Source organism: Chiloscyllium punctatum, chromosome 8, assembly GCF_047496795.1.
Source record: "Chiloscyllium punctatum isolate Juve2018m chromosome 8, sChiPun1.3, whole genome shotgun sequence".
In the NCBI taxonomy this organism is placed as follows: Eukaryota; Metazoa; Chordata; class Chondrichthyes; order Orectolobiformes; family Hemiscylliidae; genus Chiloscyllium; species Chiloscyllium punctatum.
This window is the reverse complement of record NC_092746.1, coordinates 50,344,502-50,365,490: the sequence shown is the minus strand read 5'-3', so window position 1 is coordinate 50,365,490 and position 20,989 is coordinate 50,344,502. Positions and strand designations below refer to the sequence as shown.

Here is a 20,989-nt window from a genome sequence, read left to right as displayed (position 1 = left end):
TATTACATTTACTCTTCTGGTTAGTGAGCATCCAAATGGTTAATTGTAGTTTATGTTTAGGACTGTAGTTTATGTTTGGGACTCATGTTAGGACACCCACATAGACTTATATATATTTAAAAATGCTAAATCTTATTCAGTGGCAAATTGTTTCGATATGATGTGGCGCTAAAAAAATCTAGCGAATCTTTTTTTTTCACAGGCAACTGTGCCCTGGGTCTTTCCACATGCAACTGTGATGCAAATGATGGAGTTTGGAGACAAGACAAAGGATATTTGACAGACAAAGCCATTCTTCCTGTACGCGAAGTGAGATTTGGAGATACAAGAGATGCACCTGTCGAGATGGCGTTTCACAAAATCAGCCCACTTCATTGTTATGGACAGAGTAAGAGCATGTTTGAAAGAAAATGGGAATCTCAATTCGTAACTAATGCTTAAAGAATAATGAAGCAGTTTAAAATTCAACTAGATTACAAAACAATACAACCAGATCAGTATCTGATTAGTAGAGAAAATGGAGGTAACAGAATAGCACAGGTATTGATAACCAACTGGACAGGATTTCTGTGACCATAAAATCCTGTTAAAAATACTGTAACATCAAATCAAGAATGCAACTTCAGTTTGAATCCCACAGGTTGCCTTAGGGTCTGAGAAATTCCAGTCTCCCTAGGCAGGTCACTGTAAAATGAATTAGTATACTGGGACACACCCAGGAGAAGCTAAAAAACAGAATTTCAACTCTCTGTCGCTTTGCACTTAGTCAAAACTCAAGAGTTTGATAATTGGCCAATTCCTGACTGTATAGTATGGGTGAAAAATGTGAACATTAACAGCTTTGCTCGTGCGTCATTGAAGTTGAGGAAAGCCTTTGAGAAACTCTTCTCACACATTCGATTGGAAATCCCTCATTTCACAAGAAATTAAAGTCACAAGTTTTTCTGCAGACATGGCACTTTCCAATTTTATTGGGCATGGCTGGGCTGGAGAATGTTTTCTCGTGCATTCATGGGATAACAGCAATCACTGCTTTGGTCAGTATTTACTGCCCTCCTCTAACTTCTCTGAAGAAGGTAATGGTAAGCTACTTCCTAAACTGCTGCAGTCCACGTATTGTGGGTTAACCCACAATGCTCTCAGGGATAGAGTTTCAGGACTTTGACCCAGTAACAGTGAAGGAACATCCAAGACAAGATGATGAGAGGCTTGGCGAGGATGTTTCAGGTGATGATGTTCCCATGTATCTGCTGCACTTGTCCTTCTGAATGGAAACGGTCGTGGGTTTGGAACGTGCTTTATAAGAAACCTTGATGAATTTCTGCTGTGCATCTTGTAAATTGTACATGCTGCTGCTACTGAGTGTTGATATTAATTTGAAAATGGTGGATAGGATGCCAATCAAGTGGGACATTTTGTCTTGGATGGCGTCAAGCCTTTTGAGTGTAATAGAGTCATACAGCACAGAAGTAGGCTCATCCATGCTGACATTTGCTTGCTTTTGGTCCAAATCCCTCTTACACCTTTCCTATCCATGCATCTGTCCAAATGCCTTTTATATGTTTTAATTGTACCCACCCAAGCCACTTCATCTGGCAGCTTATTCCATGTATTTACCATTTATTTAAATTATACCCATCCAGGCAAGTGGAGAGTACTCCATTATACTCCAAAGTTGTATCTTGTAGATGGAGGGCAGCATTGGGGAAATAATTTGTCTATTGTTGATCACATTGTGGATACAGTTTGCTCACCATAGAATTCCTAGTTTCTGGCCTGCTCTTATAGCCACAGTATTTACATAAGAACATAAGAACTAGGAACATGAGTAGGCTATTCACACCCTCAAACCTGCTCCATCGTTTAATACAATCATGGTTGATCTCATCTCAGCCTTAATTCTATATTTTTGTCTGGTTCCCATAACCTTTCAACCCATTACTAATTTAAAAATCTCCCTATCTCCTACGTGAATTTATTCACTGTCCTATTGTTCACCACAATCTGGGGTAGTGACTCAGGACCTTCAAGAGAAGTGATTCCTCTTCATTTCAGTTTTAAATCTGTACCCGCCCAACAATGTTGTCTAAAACTATGACCTCTTGTTCAAATTGCCCCACAGGCAGAAACACCCAATTTGAGTCTATTTTTTCAATATTGGTGAGGAGATCTCAGTTATCTGTAAGAATAATAAGGTAGGGGATTTTAACTTTCCAAACATAGACTGGGACTGCCAGAGTGTTAAGGGTTTAGATGGAAAGGAATTTGTTAAGTGTGTACAAGATACTTTTCTGGTTCAGCATATGGATGTACCTACTAGAGAAAACTTGACGTACTCTTGGGAAATAAGGCAGGGCAGGTGACTGAGGTGTCAGTGAGGGAGCACTTTGGGGCCAGAGACAATAATTCTATTAGTTTCAAAATAGTGATGGAAATGATAAACCAGATCTAAAAGTTGAAGTTCTAAATTGGAAGAAGGCTAATTTTGATGGTATTAGGCAGGAACTTTCAAAAGCTGATTGGGGGCAGATGTTCACAGGTAAAGGGACGGCTGGAAAATGGGAAGCCTTCAAAAATGAGATAACGAGAGTCCAGAGACAGTATATTCCTGTTAGGGTGAAAGGGAAGGCTGGTAGGTTTAGGGAATGCTGGGTGATTAAAGAAATTGAGGGCCTGTTTAAGGAAAAGAAAGAAGCATATGTACAAGATAGATCGAGTGAATCCTAAGAAGAGTATAAAGGCAGTAGGAGTATAATTAAGAGGGAAATCAGGAGGGCAAAAAGGGGACATGACAAAAGGGTAACTTGGGAGATAAAGAGTCCCTCAAAGATCTGCAAGGCTGCCTTTGTGTGGAGCCACAAGAGATGGGGGAGTTACTAAATGAGTATTTTGCATCAGTGTTTACTGTGGAACAGGACATGAAAGATATAGAATGTAGGGAAATAGATGATGACAACTTGAAAAATGCCCACATTACAGAGGAGGAAGTGCTGGATGTCTTGAAATGCATAAAAGTGGATAAATCCCCAGGACACATGATCAGGTATAAACTAGAACTCTGTGGAAAGGTAGAGAAGTGATTGCTGGGCCAATTGCTGAGATATTTGCATCATCAATAGTCACAGGTGAGGTGCCGGAAGACAGGAAGTTGGCTAATGTGGTGCAACTATTTAGGAAAGGTGATAAGCACAAGCCAGGGAACTATAGAACAGTGAGTCTGACGTCGATGGTGGGCAAGTTGTTGGAGGATGATACACAACATTAGATACATAAATTGACAGTCAGTAGACCAGTGGCGGGTCCCCTATAAAAGTTGAAATCCCTGCTTGTAATGCGCAAGAATCAAAGTGCTGACCATAAGTAAAAATTGGATCAGGCTATGACTTTACCCTAGATGTTCCGATAGGCCACATGTTTACATCTATTTTAACAAAGACCTGGAAGTTGATTTCTTTCCTGGGCTGAAATTCCCAGGTAGATTGGAGATTCAACATATGGGGATATCAATAGGCAAAAGGATTGTGCTGGCCTCTCAATTAATGTTCTCCAAGATACTTCTGTGGAGAGATCTTGGTACCTTGTTCTTGCCCAACTTTCCACCAATCCTCTGCACTCCAGCTGCACTTACATCGGGCGTGTGACCAGCTTCATTGTGAGCAGCCCTTACATCTTAGTTGTACAAATGCAGTGTGGGGGGGGATAAAGTTTGAATGTTTTGAAAACTCAAAAAACATTTAAATGATTTATGCATAAAGTGCTAAGATTATATGTTAGTTTTAATATTGTATAAACCTTGTAGATGGTTGTGCCTCTGATTTGATAGCAGCCTGTTACAAAGCAGGAGTCTTCTTGACAGAGGTTTCTTGCAGTACAAGAAATCCAGCTGTCACTTAGCTTTCCACAGTTAAAAAACCATCTCGGGTGCAATTGAAACAGACGTTGTTTTACTCCCACTTGCATTACCTGTTCAATGCTTTTTGTAGATTTAGTGACAGATTTTATGATCTGCAGATGTTTTGGTAAGTTGGCTGATTAGTTACAAATTGGAAACATCTTTAGCCAAGGAAAACACAAAAACATTGTAACATTTCATTCTTTCATAATACATGGTATTATTACAATGACCTTACTAAAAGGAGGTTTTAAACAAAGATCATTTCTATTTGAAGAAATTATTAATTCTGAATTGCCTTCCTTTGCTCACAATAAACATTACAGAATAACATCTGTGATTACTGTAATTTAGTTTTTTTTTAAGTATAATTCTGGGACTAAAGTTAGAGGGAGACTGTCTGTTCCCAGGTCAATTCCTTATATTGTTTTTAACTTCTGGAAGCCAGGCTTGGGTTTAATTGCCTTTACTATCTCTGGTACTTTCGTGACAACAAGGGCCTGTTTCCACACTGTAGGGAATCTAATCTAATCTAAAATACAAGCATGTTCTTTTTCCTCATTGTTTCTTTAGTCGTACTACTCTGGGAAAGCTTGATCAAGACTAGTAATGATTGGTGAGTCAACTATAGCATATAAAAGATGGATTCATCATTTGGAAATAATTGACTAATAAGAACAGCTCATGACGTGTAATATATAAACTGTGGGCAGTCCTGTGCATGGTGAACATTACATTTGTCGGAATTATCAGAGAATTGCGTTACCGACATTTTAGTGACGAGTTGATGTCTGCAAAACGCAACATTTGAGCTTGAATTTTATACCCGCCCAGGAGCAGTTTGGCAGTGGTTGTGGTTTTAAAAAAATTGGACTCAATACTATGGCATGGTTCTTGGCACCTATCTACCCTCCCCTATTCCTGCTGCAATGTTATGCACAGCAGGCAGAGGCTGGCATCAGGTCTGCTGTCTGGCACTTTCAGTACTATTTTGGTGGTGAGTGCAGTCCCTTGGAGGCAAACCTCCTCAAGATCTTTCCCCTCCTTCTGTGACTTATCTACTGCAGTTTCCCATACTAGACCCTATCTCCAGCCATAGTCTGGCCCTCACGAAGCCCTTCCAGTTACCTTGGTGACTGGCTCCAAGTACGATCATATTGGGAATTGGATGCAGTACCAGTAGTGACCATCCCTCATGGTGGCACTGGTGGGATCTGCCAGTCATTTGATTGTTCATTAGATCTCAGAGGCGGGACTTCCTTCCCAGAAGGTACTGAGAGACCTGCCTTGATCTAATTAAGGACCAGTCAAAGTGTTTGTAGGAAAGTCACGGAGGCAGGTGTGCACCTGGTATTTATGATCGGGGTACAGCTTCCAAAGTGCAGAGTTAAATTCCACACATTCCATGTTACCACTATTCCACAGATTGAAAAATTAACTAAATAGGTCACTGCTGAAGAAACAGAGTTAAAAAATATGGGTATTCCCAAAGTTCCGATGCTATTGCCAGATACTGAATAGCTATGAAGCAGACAGCAGGGCATAATGAGAGAAAAAAACATTGTTAAGGAAGTAGAAAAAAAACCAGAAAGGTCATCATTATACAGATCCTATTAATAGAGAGATAGCTAATTTTTCTTTTGCAGTCATGTCAGGAGTTCCCTATGGTACTTTGCCTCAAGATTTAATAAGTAGGTAGAGAAACATTTCTTAAAGGATTGTGAAAATAGCCACAGGCTTTGGTTAACATAGGAAGCAATTATGAGAGAGCAGGCTCAACCTTTGAAATTCAGTTTCAAAGGGAAAGGAATAGTCTGAGATTCCCAAGGTAGTAATCTTGGAATTACTAGAAGTGCCACACTCTGAGCTGGGTGAGAGAGACAAAAAAAGATTGTAAGGCTTAAAGGATGGTGCATTTGGAACCACGATACATTAGAACCATTCCTTGGGAAGGAGGAAACTGTTCAGCGAGGACTAGTTTCACTGAAAAGATGCCAATCTTTTTAGCTGTAAATTTAATAAGCAGTGGCACCACAAGGTCTTATTTTACAGTAAAAATGCAAGAAAAGGATTTGCAGACATTGGTAGATAAATTGCTGAAGCCCACAAAACATTGTAAAGCAGCAGTGAATAGAGTTAAGTAGGATCTTGGGATGTATAACTAAACCAGTAGTACATATACCTCAGTGATAGAGTTTGTATAATGCATTGGCTCAGTCCCATGTGGGAGACAATGTACAATCAATCAATTATATGAAAGACAACTAAGCATTGGAGACCGTGCAGTGAAGGGCTCTGAATCCGTAGCTAGGATTAAACATGAATTCTGATGGTAGGCTGTGGAGATTTTGAATGTTTCCAGTGGAAAAGGCTCAATTTTAACCTTGTAGGCATTTAAGATTTAACAGGGCACAGATTCACAACAGTAAGCTAACACAATCTCAATCATAGAACAGGAGGCTGAAAAGGGATTTGAACTACTTTACACAGCACTGATGAGTATACAGAAACGGAGGTTTAAATAATTAATAAAAGGATTGGAAGGTACTTGGCAAAATTTCCTTTTGCTTTTCCTAATTCGATCCCTATAATCTCTTTCAGGCCTATTTCCTTCCCTCTATCCCTTTTACTTGGGACTTTTGGAATATCCCCCCACACCCTTTCACTACAACGTTCACCACAGAGCTCTCCCTCAGATGTTGAGGTTATAGTTGCTACAAGTTCCTCCTTAGCAAGAAATTTCTTAAAACCTGCCTCCCAAAACAAATGCACAGTTCCCCACTAACCTACCTCAGTCCCTTAATCTCTTCCTCCTGTGTTTGACATCTATCTCTTTCAACCCTATTTGTGAAATAACTTGAGACTTTCTTTTAATTTAAAAAAAATCAAGTTGTTGTTGAATTGTTATTGCTGAAAGTCATACAAACCAGAGTGAAAGTGCAAACCATCTGTGGCAAGTCCTTTGTCCTTGAGGTGATGCTATCCATGTATATTTTCTACATGCAGTCAATTTAACACTGGCTGTGTGATTTGCCTGTGGTTTATAGGTTCCCAGGTTTCGGTGCTGGAGTCCTGTACTGCACTGAAAAAGGCAGGGTTCCAGGAATCACGTCGTTATGTCATTGACCCAGATGGTGCTGGAAGGGGAGTTGCACCATTTGAAGTTTTCTGTGATTTGACCTCTGACCAATCAACAGGTAATTAGATTCTGTCAAAATGACAAGTGACTGTCGCTAGTTATTCTTGATCTGAACAAAAGCCGAAAATCAACAGAGCTGTTATTAAAATAATTGAAAGACTCATGAATGAATAAATTCAAAACCACAGAAATACATTTAAGACACAACGTAGTTGCAGCCATTCATTGAGTCATACTGCATGGAAACAGACCCTGTGGCCTAACCAATCTGTGCTGGCCCAAATTCCATACGAAACCAGTTCCACCTGCCTATTAGCACACATCCTGTTTATCCTTCACAATCACATTGTCATAGAACGGTATCAGCTAAATGGTGGAATCTCTATGGTAAACTTTAAAGTAAACACAAATTTTAACAAGGTTTCAATTAAGATAATTGAATCAGAATTTTACAGGCATAGTTAAGAGCACATTTATTCTAAAATGTTAACTTTTTAGAGATGTATTCCAGAGGTAGAATGTGCTTGAAATTTTTCGGGAGTGTTGGAATTTCTTCAGGGTTTGTAAACTGACATTTTGGGCTCTACTCATGTCATATACATCTGTAGGTGACTTCCAATTAAAATCCCACTTATGATGATGAGTGGTGGTGGGGATAGGGACCGTCAAAGGTGGGTTGTTGTGGAGAGTGTAGCAGGGTAGGAAGGCTGCTGCTGTCCTCAGCTGCCATTCAGTTTATTGGTAACCTGCTGAATAGCAGAATCAGATAAATTACTGTCCAGAATCATTTACTAAAGGGACATTAGTTTATAGGCCCAACTGGTCCAAATTTTGCAACAGTTTTACAATTAAAACTTGGCAAATATTTCTAGGATATTGAACTGGTCCAAAATCATCTTAATCTAAATTCAATCCAGAATTTCCCATCTCTGATCTTACGACCAGTCTGAATGATGTGGTGATAAGTAGAATGCGACACAGGCAGCATTGTGATACACAAATGCAGCAGTTAAATTGAATGATCGAAGCTGTATTAGCATTCAACTGATAACTTGTCAAGTACCAGAACAAAACTGTGTTAACCCTTTCATACCCATCTCATTCCAAAAGATGGCATTGTGAGCAAGATTTTAATTCACAGCCCTCATGATAAAAATGATCAAACTCACCAGAAGGGTATTCTGATAAATGATGCAATGTTTCCATCTAATAATTTATTCCATATTATGCACATTCTGCTTCAATAATTAGAAAAATAATTGTTCATGCTGGAATTACAAAGAATGTCTTGTTGCATCCCTTCTCATAATGGCAGTTAACTGGGGTTGAAGTTGCTAAATCAATTGCAAATTTATTCTGCTTCATCACACGACAATGAAACAATGGGATTTAGAAGAAAATATGAATTATGCCTTTATACCAAAACACATTAATTTGCCACAAATTCAACAGCAACTAAGAAGAAAATCTTGGCCACAAATTATTACAAGGTGTTTACATAAGAGTTTTCAAAAAAAACACTGACTGCCGTGTGTCTGATGCAGGTATAACCATCGTGAGCCATGACAGTGAAAGACGCACAAGAGTAGCTCCCTGTGAGGATCCTGGCTGCTACAGAAAAGAGATAAAATATGAAGCAGAGCTGAATCAGCTGAATGCTCTCACAAGCATTTCTGAATCCTGTGAGCAGTATGTCAAGGTCAGGGGACTGGAAAATTCATAAAGAGCACAGTTTATTATCAGTGCAGATTTTTAAGCTTTCTCAACAGTTTTGCAAAATTTATGTTCTTTCATCTCCTATACATTGCAATTTTTTTCTAAACCCTATGCTTGTTGTTACTTCAGTCCAAAATCTAAGTCTGTTTGAGGGTTAATTCCATTGTTGGCCTGTCCTGATAATTTCCAATAGCACCGTGGACCCACAGTGACTGATTGTCCATTCATTCAGCTTTCCAGTTTTCCCTTTCATTCAACCTGTTGGTGCCTTGCCTTTGAACACCTTTGTTTTTTGTGAAATTAAAAAAATGGCTTTATTATTTGAATTCACTAAATAAATGAAGATACCGTGTAGCGCATGTACAATCCAATATGATGGAAATAAACTCTCCATTTCCTGCCTCCTCCCAAAATAAATCACTTTGTGGTTAAATAAAACTGAACTCACTGACAGATTATAGAGCTGAATAAACAAGGCACCACAACAGATCTAAACAGGAAGACACAACATTGTTTCTGATTCCTGATGAGGACTCCTACCCGAAACGTCGATTTTCCTGCTCCTTGGATGCTGCCTGACCTGCTGTGCCTTTCCAACATCAGTCTGATCTTGACTCTAATCTCCAGCATCTGCAGTCCTCACTTTTGCCTAGCAAGACACAACATGCCCAGAAACTCTAGTTACCCTACCATACATCAAAAACATTTCAGAGATGGCCACCAGACTGCTTCGGCCCCAAGGCATCATGGTAGCCCACAAACCCACTACTACACTAAAGCAACCACTGATTAGGTCCCCGTACCCACAACCAGCAAAACAAACATTATATACAAAATACCCTGCAAGGACTGCAACAAACATTACATTGTACAGATGGGCAGGAAACTAGCCACCAGGATACATGAGCACCAACTAGCCACCAAAAAACGTGACCAACTATCACTGGTATCCACACACACAAACAAAGAGGGACACCAGTTCGACTGGGACAATACATCCATCCTGGGACAGACTAAACAAAAACATGCACGGGAATTCCTAGAGGCCTGGCATTCAAACCCGAACTCCATTAACAAACACATTGATTTGGACCCCATTTACTAACCTCTCAGAAACAGAACCAGAAATGATACTATCCACCACAATAGACCAAGACACATAAATAGCAAGTGGTAAAGAACGCCACTGCTTCACCGGAGGCTCACTGATAATGTTACCGAGCATGGTGATGAAACATTTGACAACAAACCTACCAGCTCAGTGACCAAACTTACAACCTGATAATAATGTGTGTGTGTGTTAGAGGGGGCTTCTGGGATAATTGGGGGGTGGGGGGGGGGGGGGGGGGCGAAGGCAGCATGGTAGAATCTCTAGCTGTTCTAAATGCATCAAAAACTACTTGAAAAAGCAAATAATCCAGTAAAAATAAACCTGAGTAGGGTTGCAGGAATGAGTGCTTTATGGTTTTATGTTCCTCCTGTTCAGAATGTGCTATTGTGTCTATAGCTGGACTGTCGCCATATTCGCTTCATTCAAGCAGCCTGGGGCTGGTGGACATCCTGGGATGGAAGAAGAATGTTCTACTGGGGAGGTGCAAGTCCAGAGAGTGGTCGCTGTGCTTGTGGAATGACAGGTATCTGAGAAACTCCAAACCATTAGCTTTAATTAGCTGTGTCCTGGACTATGGATTTTTGGTTTTCAGGATTAAAAATAAAACCCACTGTAAGTTTTAAAATGGTGTGTAACATCTTGATGAAGGTAAGTTAAAATGTTACAATTTTTACTGGTCAGTACAGAAATTATCATAATTTCACTAATTTAGATTTAATAAATGAAGTTTAAAACCTGTTTTATTCAGAGTCATGTGATATAAATGTTGGAATAACTTGATTAATTTGTTACAAATTAAAGATGAACCAATCTATACCTAATAAAGCACTTTAATCAGTTAAAGTGGCATGCCATGGTGGCTCAGTGGTTTAGCACTGCTGTCTCACAGTGCCAGAGTTCTAGGTTCAATTCTAGCCTTAGACCACTATCTGTGTGATGTTAGCTTGCGTTTGCGTGGGCTTCCTCCCACGGTCCAAAGATATGCAGGTTAGGTGAATTGGCTATGTTAAATTGCCCATAATGTGTACAGGGAAGTGTCAGCTATGTGCATTAGTCATGGGAAATGTAGGATTACCGGTTAAGGGGATGGGTCTGGGAGGGATACTCTTCAGAGGGTTCATGTGGACTTGTTGAGCCAAATGGCCTGTTTCCACACTGGAGGAGTTCTATATCTAATATCTAAGGCAGGGACAAAAAATAGAAATTGCTGGAAAAGCTCAGTAGGTCCAGCAGCGTCTGTGGGGAGAAATCAGAGTTAATGTTTTCGGTTGAGTGACCCTTCCTCAGAATCTCCTATACTTGCTATGACCACTTAAGAAAATTACTCCATTAAGTTCAACAAGAAATAGTTCAGAAAAATAGTGAGAACGCTATTTCACTTTGAACATAACATACTGCATCTACTCTAAATATTCACCTATTATATTAATGTTCTACCTTTGAACAGTAATTAAATTATCTCCTGAAGAACATCACTTCTAACTTGGGTTAAAGATCTTAAAGTAATAAATGCCTTTGTAAAACTCATTACTCCATTGTAAATAGCCTGCTCATCTACAGGTTTACATAGAATTACAATGTGATCTTTGGGAAATTAAATTCGGCTTGATGTTATATATTAAAAATATGAAGCTATAACATGACTATTCAAAGTTTGAGATGAGTCATGATCTTAATTGTTCTGATTTACAATTTGCCTATAGTTACAAAAAATGTATTGGAAACAGCATGACACCAAAATATGTAACAAAATCCCTTCCGGTGAAACACAGACCTGCTCAAAAGAAGGCTATTTATTTATGAAAAAGTTTGTAAGTGACTGTGATGGCAGAGGAAGGTGTAGTAAACTAGAAGTAACAGGCAATATAGTGGGTCAGTGGTTAGCACTGCTACCTCACAGCAGCAGGGTTTGATTCCAGCCTTGGGCGACTATCTGTGCGGAGATTGCATGTTCTCTCCATGTCTGTGTGGGTTTCCTCTGGGCGCTCTGTTTCCCTCCCACAATCCAAAGATGTGCAGGTCAGGTGGATTGGCCATGGTAAATGCAGAGTTACAGGAATAGAATGGGATGCTCTTCAGAGAGTCAGTGTGGACTTGAGTGGCCGAATGGCCTGCTTGAACACTGCGGGGAATCTAAGATTCTATGAATGAAAATGTTCTCAATGAAGTAAATTTAGCAGAAATTTTTAATGGTAAGGAGACAGGGAAAAACACAAGTCCGGGGAGTTGAAAGAATTCCAGAGTGTTTTAACTTTTATCTTTGCTATTGTTGGTAAAGCAGAAAGATATTATGGTATGCCTGAGTTGATAGAATGGAGAGATTGAAAATAATGAAGCATGAAGCCAAGTTGAAATCATAGTGAAGGACTGGGTTCCGAGCAAATTAATTATATTTAAGGCAGAGATTGATGAACAAACTTCCAAAAACTACGCTAAAAGGGTGATGAAGTTATGGAGTGAAGTCAACAACAAAATAACTCAACTCTGGTTATACCTGTGATCAGACATAGCTGTTCCAGATATTTCAATTAAAATATATGAAGCATTATATGAATTGATGGTTATCAACTTCTTTTGTTGATCTTCTAGGATCCTGTTCTGTCCCAGGAAAGCTCTGCAATTGTGATAGCAATGACCACATTTGGAGAACGGATGAAGGAATCCTACGTGATAAATCATCACTGCCCATCCAAGCTGTACACTTTGGCGATACCAAAGGCGCACCATTAGAGATGGCCTTTTATACTATAGGAAAGCTCATGTGCAAAGGACAAGCTGGGAGATAGAAGATCTACTAATCTTTGTGAAAGCATTGCTATGGTCCACCAAAGACAGTTAATCTGTCAGAACCTTTGTTCCCTGACAAGAGAGAAAAGGAATTTACATAAGGGTTTGAAAATAATGATTGATCCAGTATGGGCTTAAACTTTGTTAGATGTGTGTACATGTCTTCATAAAATTTAGTGGCCTTTGTAGTGTTTACATAGTATATAAAGATGTCATTCAGGCTGACTGCTGCCTATCTCATCTCATCTAATCCTGTTAATATTTCCTTATATTATTTTCTTCCTCTGTGCTGTTTGCCTCAACTTTTTATGTGAGTGCACATATTACAATCTTACCACACTTTAGTCAAATACGATTTTTCCTGAATTCCCTGTTGAATTTACTAGTGTTTACATTTTAGTTTGGCCCTAATTTTGATCTCAGCAGTGGGTGAAAACATTTTACTATACCGACAGTTGAATCTTTTCGTGATGTTAAACACCTCATGAGGTCTCTCATTGGTCCCCTCTTCTCTACAGTAAACAGCCAGACTTTGTTCAAATGTTCTTGACAGGTATACCCTCTTGGATGTAGGTTTGCTCGCTGAGCTGGAAGGTTTGTTTTCAGATGTTTCATCACCATACTAGGTAACATCATTGCTGGCGGCATGGCCTGCTTTCTATTTGTGTTTAGGTTTCCTTGGGTTGGTGATGTAATTTCCTGTGATGAAATCATTTCCCTTTCTTCGTCTCAGGGAGTGGTAAACGGGATCCAAGTCAATGCGTTTGTTGGGAGAGGATGGTTGGAATGCTATGCTTTTAAGAATTCTGGTGTGTGTCTCGGTTTGGCTTGTCCTAGGATGGACAAAAATTCTCAAAACTTGTTAAGTATACCCTCTTTTTGAAGTTTTAATTTCTTGTAACCCTGGGCTTTATGAACCTAAACATGTTGAAAAAAAAATTATGTAGCAGCAGGGAATGTTTATTTTTAACTTGCTGTCTTTTTCAGCTCCTCTGTATCATAAGTGTTACTCAGGCCCTTATCCAGATTCACATTCACTATAATTCGCTCGTGTAGATTTTGTAACCTGGAGTGTTTCAGGTCTATGTAGATTGTTTCCATTTGCAGCACATTTTTGGTTTATTTGAAGGGGCTGCTACTAAAGTTTTGGTTACACTTCAGCCCCTCACTCCTGATCTACAGGCATTTGGTGTGGGAAGGGGCAGGCAAGTCAAAGGGCTATCTCTTGACTGCTCCACAGCCTGGCCAAGGTGGCCACTAATAGTTCCAGGCAGTGGGCCTTGGAGGGACTTATTGTTCCTAAAAACATGGAGGAAAGGTCACTGATGAAGCAGCTGAAGATGGCTGGGCCTTAGGACACTACCCCGAGGAACCCCTCCAGCCACATCCTGGAGATGACAGATTTCCGGCAACCACAATCATGTTCCTAGATATCTGGTATGATTCTAACCAGCAAAGAGCTTCCCCACATGATTCCTTTTGACTCCATGAGACCAAAAGATATAGGAGCAGAATTAGGTCACTTGGCCCACTAAGACTACTACGCCACTCAATCACATCTAATATGTTTCTCAACCCCATTCTCTGTTCCCTGTGACCTTAATCAAATAAATACGCTCAATGACTTGGCCTCCACAGCCATCTGCGGCAATACGTTCCACATATTCACCACTGTCTAAAATTCATCAAAAGGGTTGTCCCCTCACTCCTAGTCTGTGCCCTCAGGTTCTAGTTTCTCCTACTAGTGGAAACTTCTTCGTCATGTCCACTCTAGCCAGGCCTCTCAGTCTTCTGAGAGTTTCAATTCGATTACCCCCCCCCATCCTTCTAAAATCTCTCCAGAATCCTCAATTGCTCACATGACAGTTCCTTGATGTCTCATTCAATCAAATGTGGCCTTAATGACAAGGGCGGTCATTCTCACCTCCAGAATTCAGCTTTTTTGTCCATGTTTGAGCCAAGGCTGTAATGAAGGTCAGGAGCCGAGTGGCCCTGGCAAAACCCAAACCAGTAATCACTGAGCAAGTGCTGCTTGATAGCACTGTTGATGACACCATCCATATCACTTTATGGATATCAAAAGGCTGGGTTGGATCGATCCTGCTTTTTCTGTACAGGACATACTTGGGTAATTTTGCACATTGTTGGGTAAATGCAAGCGTTGTAGTAGGCCTGGAGCAGAAGTTTTAAGTATTATTTCTGAAATGTCAAGTTTCTCTAAATACTTCTTGATATTATGTGGAATTGAATTGGCTGAACACTGGCAGCAATGATGTTCAGTGTTCTGGAGGATTACACCTTCAGTGAAACATAATTACATCTCTTTAAAAGCTGAAATTGTTCATTCCTGATAATATTATTGGAGATTCACTTTCTTACTCTTCTCAGCCTAGGTTTCAGTATTGTACCTAGATGTGAACCCAATACTTTTGTTGACGTCAAAACAATTTACTTCTGGAGGTTTAAGGTAGCTTGCTTTATTTTGCACTTTTTGCCTTTATTTAGGCAAGATCACGTTTTAAAAGAATACACTTTCTCAATTTGTTCTGCCACCCCAAAGATTAATGTATACACATTCCCATGTGTCTCCCTGTCCCACATCTCTTTTAAAATTATAGCACTTAGGTTATGTTGCCCCTCATGCTTCAGACAAGATTTCAGATGTAGGTGAGGTTTACCACCTTTCCACAGCCCAATTGCCTGGAGGTTAGGGACATTCTGTAATACAATACTCAAGTATATCCCAAAGGTTTCAGGAAGGGACAGAGATTGGGTTTAGTGGTAAAATCAATCAAATCTGAAAGAGATTATAATAGGAATATTGTGTGCAATTCTGGTCTCCCTCATATTGGAAAAAAGTTGTAAAACTTGAAAGGGTTCAGAAAAGATTTACAAAAATGTTGCCAGGGTTGGAAGGTTTGAGCTATGGGGAGAGGTTGAATAGGCTCAGACGGTTTCCCTGGAGCATCTGACGCTGAGAGGTGACATTATAGAGGTTTATAAAATAATGAGGGGCATGGATAGGATAAATAGACAAAGTCTTTTCTCTGGGGTGGGGGAGTCCTGGACTAGAGGGCATAGATTTAGACTGTGAGGGGAAAGATTTAGAAGGGACCTAATGAGCAAGTTGGACCAAAGGGTCTGTTTCAGTGCTGTACATTTGACTCAATATCTCTGCAAAGGCTCTCAGTTAATAGTCATGCACTGAATGAGTATTTTAATCTGGAAGAGAGGATGTTTCACAAAAGGATTAACTATTGTATTCCAACAGTTTGCAACAAATCTAATTGTTGTGGCTTTACTTCCAAAGGTTCATTCACACATAGCTCATTAAAATGAGACAAATTATATTTGTTGAAATTTATTTAATTGTTGAGTGCAATTATTACACAGCCACCTTTAACATTATCACGTTGATGTTGATTTCTTTCAAAAAGAAAAAAAAAACCAAGGGAAAAACAATGTTAACCCTTTATTCAGCACCATTAACAGGAGCAATACAACAGCTGATAGGAATGCATGGTTTACATAGTCATCCCACAGATTTTGTTTTAATTCTTATGTTTGTCTCATGCAACAGTGACACCTTACAGCAGAGACTAGCAGCTCACTTTGTTATGCATATTGAATTGAAGTTTAAGAGATCAACACAATTTTATCACCTTACAAATCTTCAGTGATTCTTTTTTGTGCATTATTGATCAGGTTATTTCTCAACCACTTACTCCCAGATGTGTGATCTAAATTTCAAAAGTTTTTGAAAATAAGTCTTCTTCTAGTCTTGAACATCAAAGTAATCAATGACTGGTTCTTCCTTGAACGGCTTTTGCAGGGCAACTGTTCCATTGTCAAGCCTGTAAAATTATAGAAAATCTTATTTTGTACATTTACAATTATCAATAATCACATATGTAAACTAGATCTCCTTAAGTAACATATTTGTTTCCACTTCGCAAGTTAGTAGAGATCTCCAGGAGAACATAATTGTTTATTTGATGTATACATTTGGAAAGAAACTTTAACATCGGTCAACGCTCACTCCAAGAGAATTCCAAGATTTATACAGATTACGGCATGGTTATAATTACAGCGATGGTTCCCAAACATCAACACATATTCCATATTATCTTGTTTTGCAGTCTTTGAAGGCATTGTTTCATACCAGGCCTTTATTAACATGGCTTCTAGCTATTAACCTTGAAGTCTGATGTCTAGTTTGTTAATTCTGACATATGTAGCCACCTTCCTTATTGCTGACTATATGGCTTAAGCTTTAACCCTTAATTCCTTTTGTCCACTGTAAAAGCTTGTGCAATATTTTCATTCATCATTATTGGAGTGTATAACAAAGACAATATAGTAACTGTGGAGGGGCTTTATCCTTTACAGACTAGTATAATCAAATTGGCACACGATGAGTTTGTAGAATGCCTCCATGCAAGATTCTTGGACAATATTGCGCATTGTGAATCAAACAGGGATAAAGCCATTTTAAATCGATTATGTACTAAGGCAAGATTAATTAGTAAGCTCATAATAAAAGATTGAGGAACAAGTGATCATAATATAACTGAATTCCAAGTCTAAAAGTAACATATGCCAGAGTTTCATAAAAAGTTGATTTAAACAACATAGCAGAGCAAACTAGCCATGAAAACAAATTGTAAGAGCTTTTAGGAGTTTATAAAAAGGAAAAGACAAGCCAATGTAAACACTGGTTCAAGCAAATGGCAGAGGCATTGACCATATTGTATTTAATCTGGTTGCATAGAAGACAACACAAGTTACATTCCTGCGTGCAAAAAGAAGGCAATTAGATTTGAGAAAGACAAAGTATTTAAGACTTTTAAGGAACTAAAATTTGACAAATCCCCAGGACCTAACAGTTTATGTCTAGGGACCAGATACGCCTTTTCTTACTGCTGCAGACCTGACCCATCCATTTCCACTGTTGGACCTGACACACTTTACATTTGCTGACTCAGTTTCCTGGTGCTAGACCTGGATTTTGGATCTCTGATTCAAGATCATTTCTTGCTACCATACTTATTCCATCCCATATCAACAATGCTACCATTTCTTCCTGCTTGTTCCTTTGAAAAGTCAAATATCACTGAATACTTAGTTCCTAGCTTTGGTTATATCATAACCGTGCCTCTGTAGTAAAAAGATTATACCCATTAACTTTGTATTTGTACCATTAGTTCAACTATTTTGTTCCAAATACTGCACATATTCAAGTAATGAGCCATTAACTTTACCCCCTCTGGACCCAATCCCACTTCACCTCCCAGGAGCAGATTTTCTGAACCTCACCAATTCCCCATTCCCCCTTGCAACAGACTGGAATGTTGGTTACACTCTACCTTTCCCTCTCCCCACCCACCTTCAGACCCAATTGGCCTCTGTCCCACTGGGAGGCAGCTGACCCTTACCCCAAACCTTGGACACTAATGTGCTATGACCTCTCCTCCTGGCCACCTCCAAAACAGATCTTTCCCAGTGACCCACCCTAAATACTGCATCACTTAGATGGTTCCCTTCTACCCTACCCTCATGCTTTTCTCACGGACTTGCTGTTTGACAAAAGCTGTTAAAGTAGCAGTGGTTTCACTTCCCCTGACAATTCTGCTGTGAGGAACCTGACAGAAAGGAACTACAGTGCCACTTTCTGAAGGAGGCCTTTTCAGAATCTGTCAGAATGCTGGAGCTCTCCCCTTTCATAAAGCAGGGACAAAATGACAGTCTACATGAGATTGTCACTCTTTGGAAAATTTAATCCATTGTTTTACATAGATAAGAGTGTACTTTGTTAAAGATTTGGTACGGTTATGCATGCAAGAATTCACTTGTGAAATTACAGTTACCAGTGTGAAGGTGATGTACTTCATGTTACTCACTTAAGTGCTTGTTGCCTATAATGTGCAATTGGTGGGGGTGGTCTTGCTGCCATCTCTCTTTCAATCAATGAAGTGAGTGAAACATTTGGACACATAGATTTTCCCCTGCAAAGAAATGAAAATTACTGAAATAATGAGATAAGTGACAATGTAAAATCATGGGCAAATTTGTTTTGCGGCATAAAATATAAACAGACAAACCTGCAGTCTATTTCATACAGTTTACTAGACTGAAAGAGCTAATGAGATACGACATGAATAACACGAGCATAGAAGTCTATTTTTGACAATTCCAGCCATAAAGAGAAATGGTCCAACAGACGGAAAGGGGCCATTTTCCTCAACTTGGAAACTATCAGCATGCCCTCTCTTTTAATGCTTTTAAAATGCAAATCCACCATCAAAAAATTTATTACACTCAAGAAGCTGGCCACCTTTGAGACTTCTCCCAGTATGCAAAAATTAAAGCCTCCCAATATAATTATTCTGCTTTTTTGACAAACTTGTTGGTATCTAGTCAATCACTTCATCACTATCAAGATCTATAGACAATTGTAACCCATCTCAGAGTTGCAAGGTCTACCAAACAGCAATAAAAATAAATGAACATTCAGGCTGTTCTAAAATCAGATCAAAAAGGGAGAAATCATGACAAAAAGGTAAAATAAATGGCTCATTACTTGAATGTGTGCAGTATATGGAACAAAGTAGATGAATTAATGGTGTAAATACAAAGTTAAATGGGTATAATAAGCAGGAGGGCAAAAAATGGACATGAGATAGCTTTGGCAAATAGAATTTAGGAGAATCCAGAGTTTTCACAAATACATTAAGGACATCACTCCCTAGTGTAACTAGGGAGTAAATAGCACCCCTCAAGGCAGCCTTTGTATGCAGCTGCAGAAAATGAGGTAGATACTGAGTATTTTGCATCAGTATTTATTGTGGAAAAGATATGGAGGATATAGACTGTAGGGAAATAGATGGTGGCATCTTTCAAAATGTCCATATCACTGAGGAGGATGTGCTGGATGTCTTGAAACCCATAAAAAGGTGGATAAGTCCCTAGGACCTGATCAGGTGTGTCCTAGAACTCTGTGGGAAGCTAGAGAGGCAATTGCTGGGCCTCTTGCGGAGATATTTGTATCATCGGTAGTCACAGAAGACTGGAGGTTGGCTAACATGGTGCCACTGTTTAAGAAGGGTGGTAAGGACATGCCAGAGAACTGTAGACCAGTGAGCCTGACGTCGATGGTGGGCAAGTTGTTGGAGGGAATTCTGAGGGACAGGATGTACATGTATTTGGAAAAGCAAGGACTGATTCGGGATAGTCAACATAGCTTTGTGCATGGGAAATCATGTCTCACAAACTTGATTGAGTTTTTTGAGGAAGTAACAGAGGATTGATGAGGGCAGAGCTGTAGATGTAATCTATTTGGACTTCAGTAAGGCATTCAACAAGGTTCCCCAAGGGAGACTGATTAGCAAGGTTAGATCTCATGGAATACAGGGAGAACTAGCCATTTGGATACACAACTGACTCAAAGGTAGAAGACAGAGGGTGGTGGTGGAGCGTTGTTTTTCAGACTGGAGGCCTGTGACCAGTGGAGTGCCACAAGGATCGGTGCTGGGCCCTCTACTTTTTGTCATTTACATAAATGATTTGGATGCGAGCATAAGAGGTACAGTTAGTAAGTTTGCAGATGACACCCAAATTGGAGGTGTAGTGTACAGCGAAGAGGGTTACCTCAGATTACAACAGGATCTTGACCAGATGGGCCAATGGGCTAAGTGGCAGATGGAGTTTAATTCAGATAAATGCGAGGTGTTCCATTTTGAGAAAGCAAATCTTAGCAGGACTTATACTCTTAATGGTAAGGTCCTAGGGAGTATTGCTGAACAAAGAGACCTTGGAGTGCAGGTTCATAGCTCCTCCTCGCAGGTAGATAGGATAGTGAAGAAGGCGTTTGATATGCTTTCCTTTATTGGTCAGAGTATTAAGTACAGGTGTTGGGAAGTCATGCTGGGGCTGGACAGGACATTGGTTAGGCCACTGTTGGAATATTGTGCGCAATTCTGGTCTCCTTCCTATCGGAAAGATGTTGTGATACTTGAAAGGGTTCCAAAAAGATTTACAAGGATGTTGCCAAGATTGGAAGATTTGAGCTAGAGAGAGAGGCTGAACAGGCTGGGGCTGTTTTCCTTGGAGCGGAGGCTGAGGGGTGACCTGATAGAGGTTTACAAAATTATGAGGGGCATGGATAGGGTAAATAGGCAAAGTCTTTTCCTTGGGGTCGGAGAGTCCAGACTTAGGTTTAGGGTGAGAGTAGAAAGATATAAAAGAGACCTACGGGGCAACGTTTTCACATAGAGGGTGGTACGTGTTTGGAATGAGCTGCCAGAGGAAGTGGTGGAGGCTGGTACAATTGTAACATTTAAGAGGC

At 39.7% G+C, this 20,989-nt stretch overlaps 2 protein-coding genes across 5 annotated transcripts in view; one reads left to right on the top strand and one right to left on the bottom strand.

Annotated features, from left to right (window-relative positions):
- The window catches only part of LOC140480540 (uncharacterized), a 45,541-nt gene extending 29,536 nt beyond the window's left edge, over positions 1-16,005 (top strand). For all 3 annotated transcript variants that reach the window (XM_072575502.1, XM_072575501.1, XM_072575500.1), the window contains exons 11-15: positions 203-388; positions 6,940-7,089; positions 8,576-8,730; positions 10,255-10,381; positions 12,448-16,005. In XM_072575502.1, the coding sequence (XP_072431603.1) occupies positions 203-388; positions 6,940-7,089; positions 8,576-8,730; positions 10,255-10,381; positions 12,448-12,644 (815 nt within the window). In that variant the 3' untranslated portion in view covers positions 12,645-16,005. The remainder of the gene's footprint in view (positions 1-202; positions 389-6,939; positions 7,090-8,575; positions 8,731-10,254; positions 10,382-12,447) is intronic.
- Positions 16,006-16,104: 99 nt separating this feature from the next.
- The window catches only part of nfx1 (nuclear transcription factor, X-box binding 1), a 69,728-nt gene continuing 64,843 nt past the window's right edge, over positions 16,105-20,989 (bottom strand). For both annotated transcript variants that reach the window (XM_072575504.1, XM_072575505.1), the window contains exons 23-24: positions 18,546-18,650; positions 16,105-16,499 (exon numbers count right to left, since the gene is read on the bottom strand). In XM_072575504.1, coding sequence (XP_072431605.1) covers positions 16,421-16,499; positions 18,546-18,650 — 184 coding nt within the window. In that variant the 3' untranslated portion in view covers positions 16,105-16,420. The remainder of the gene's footprint in view (positions 16,500-18,545; positions 18,651-20,989) is intronic.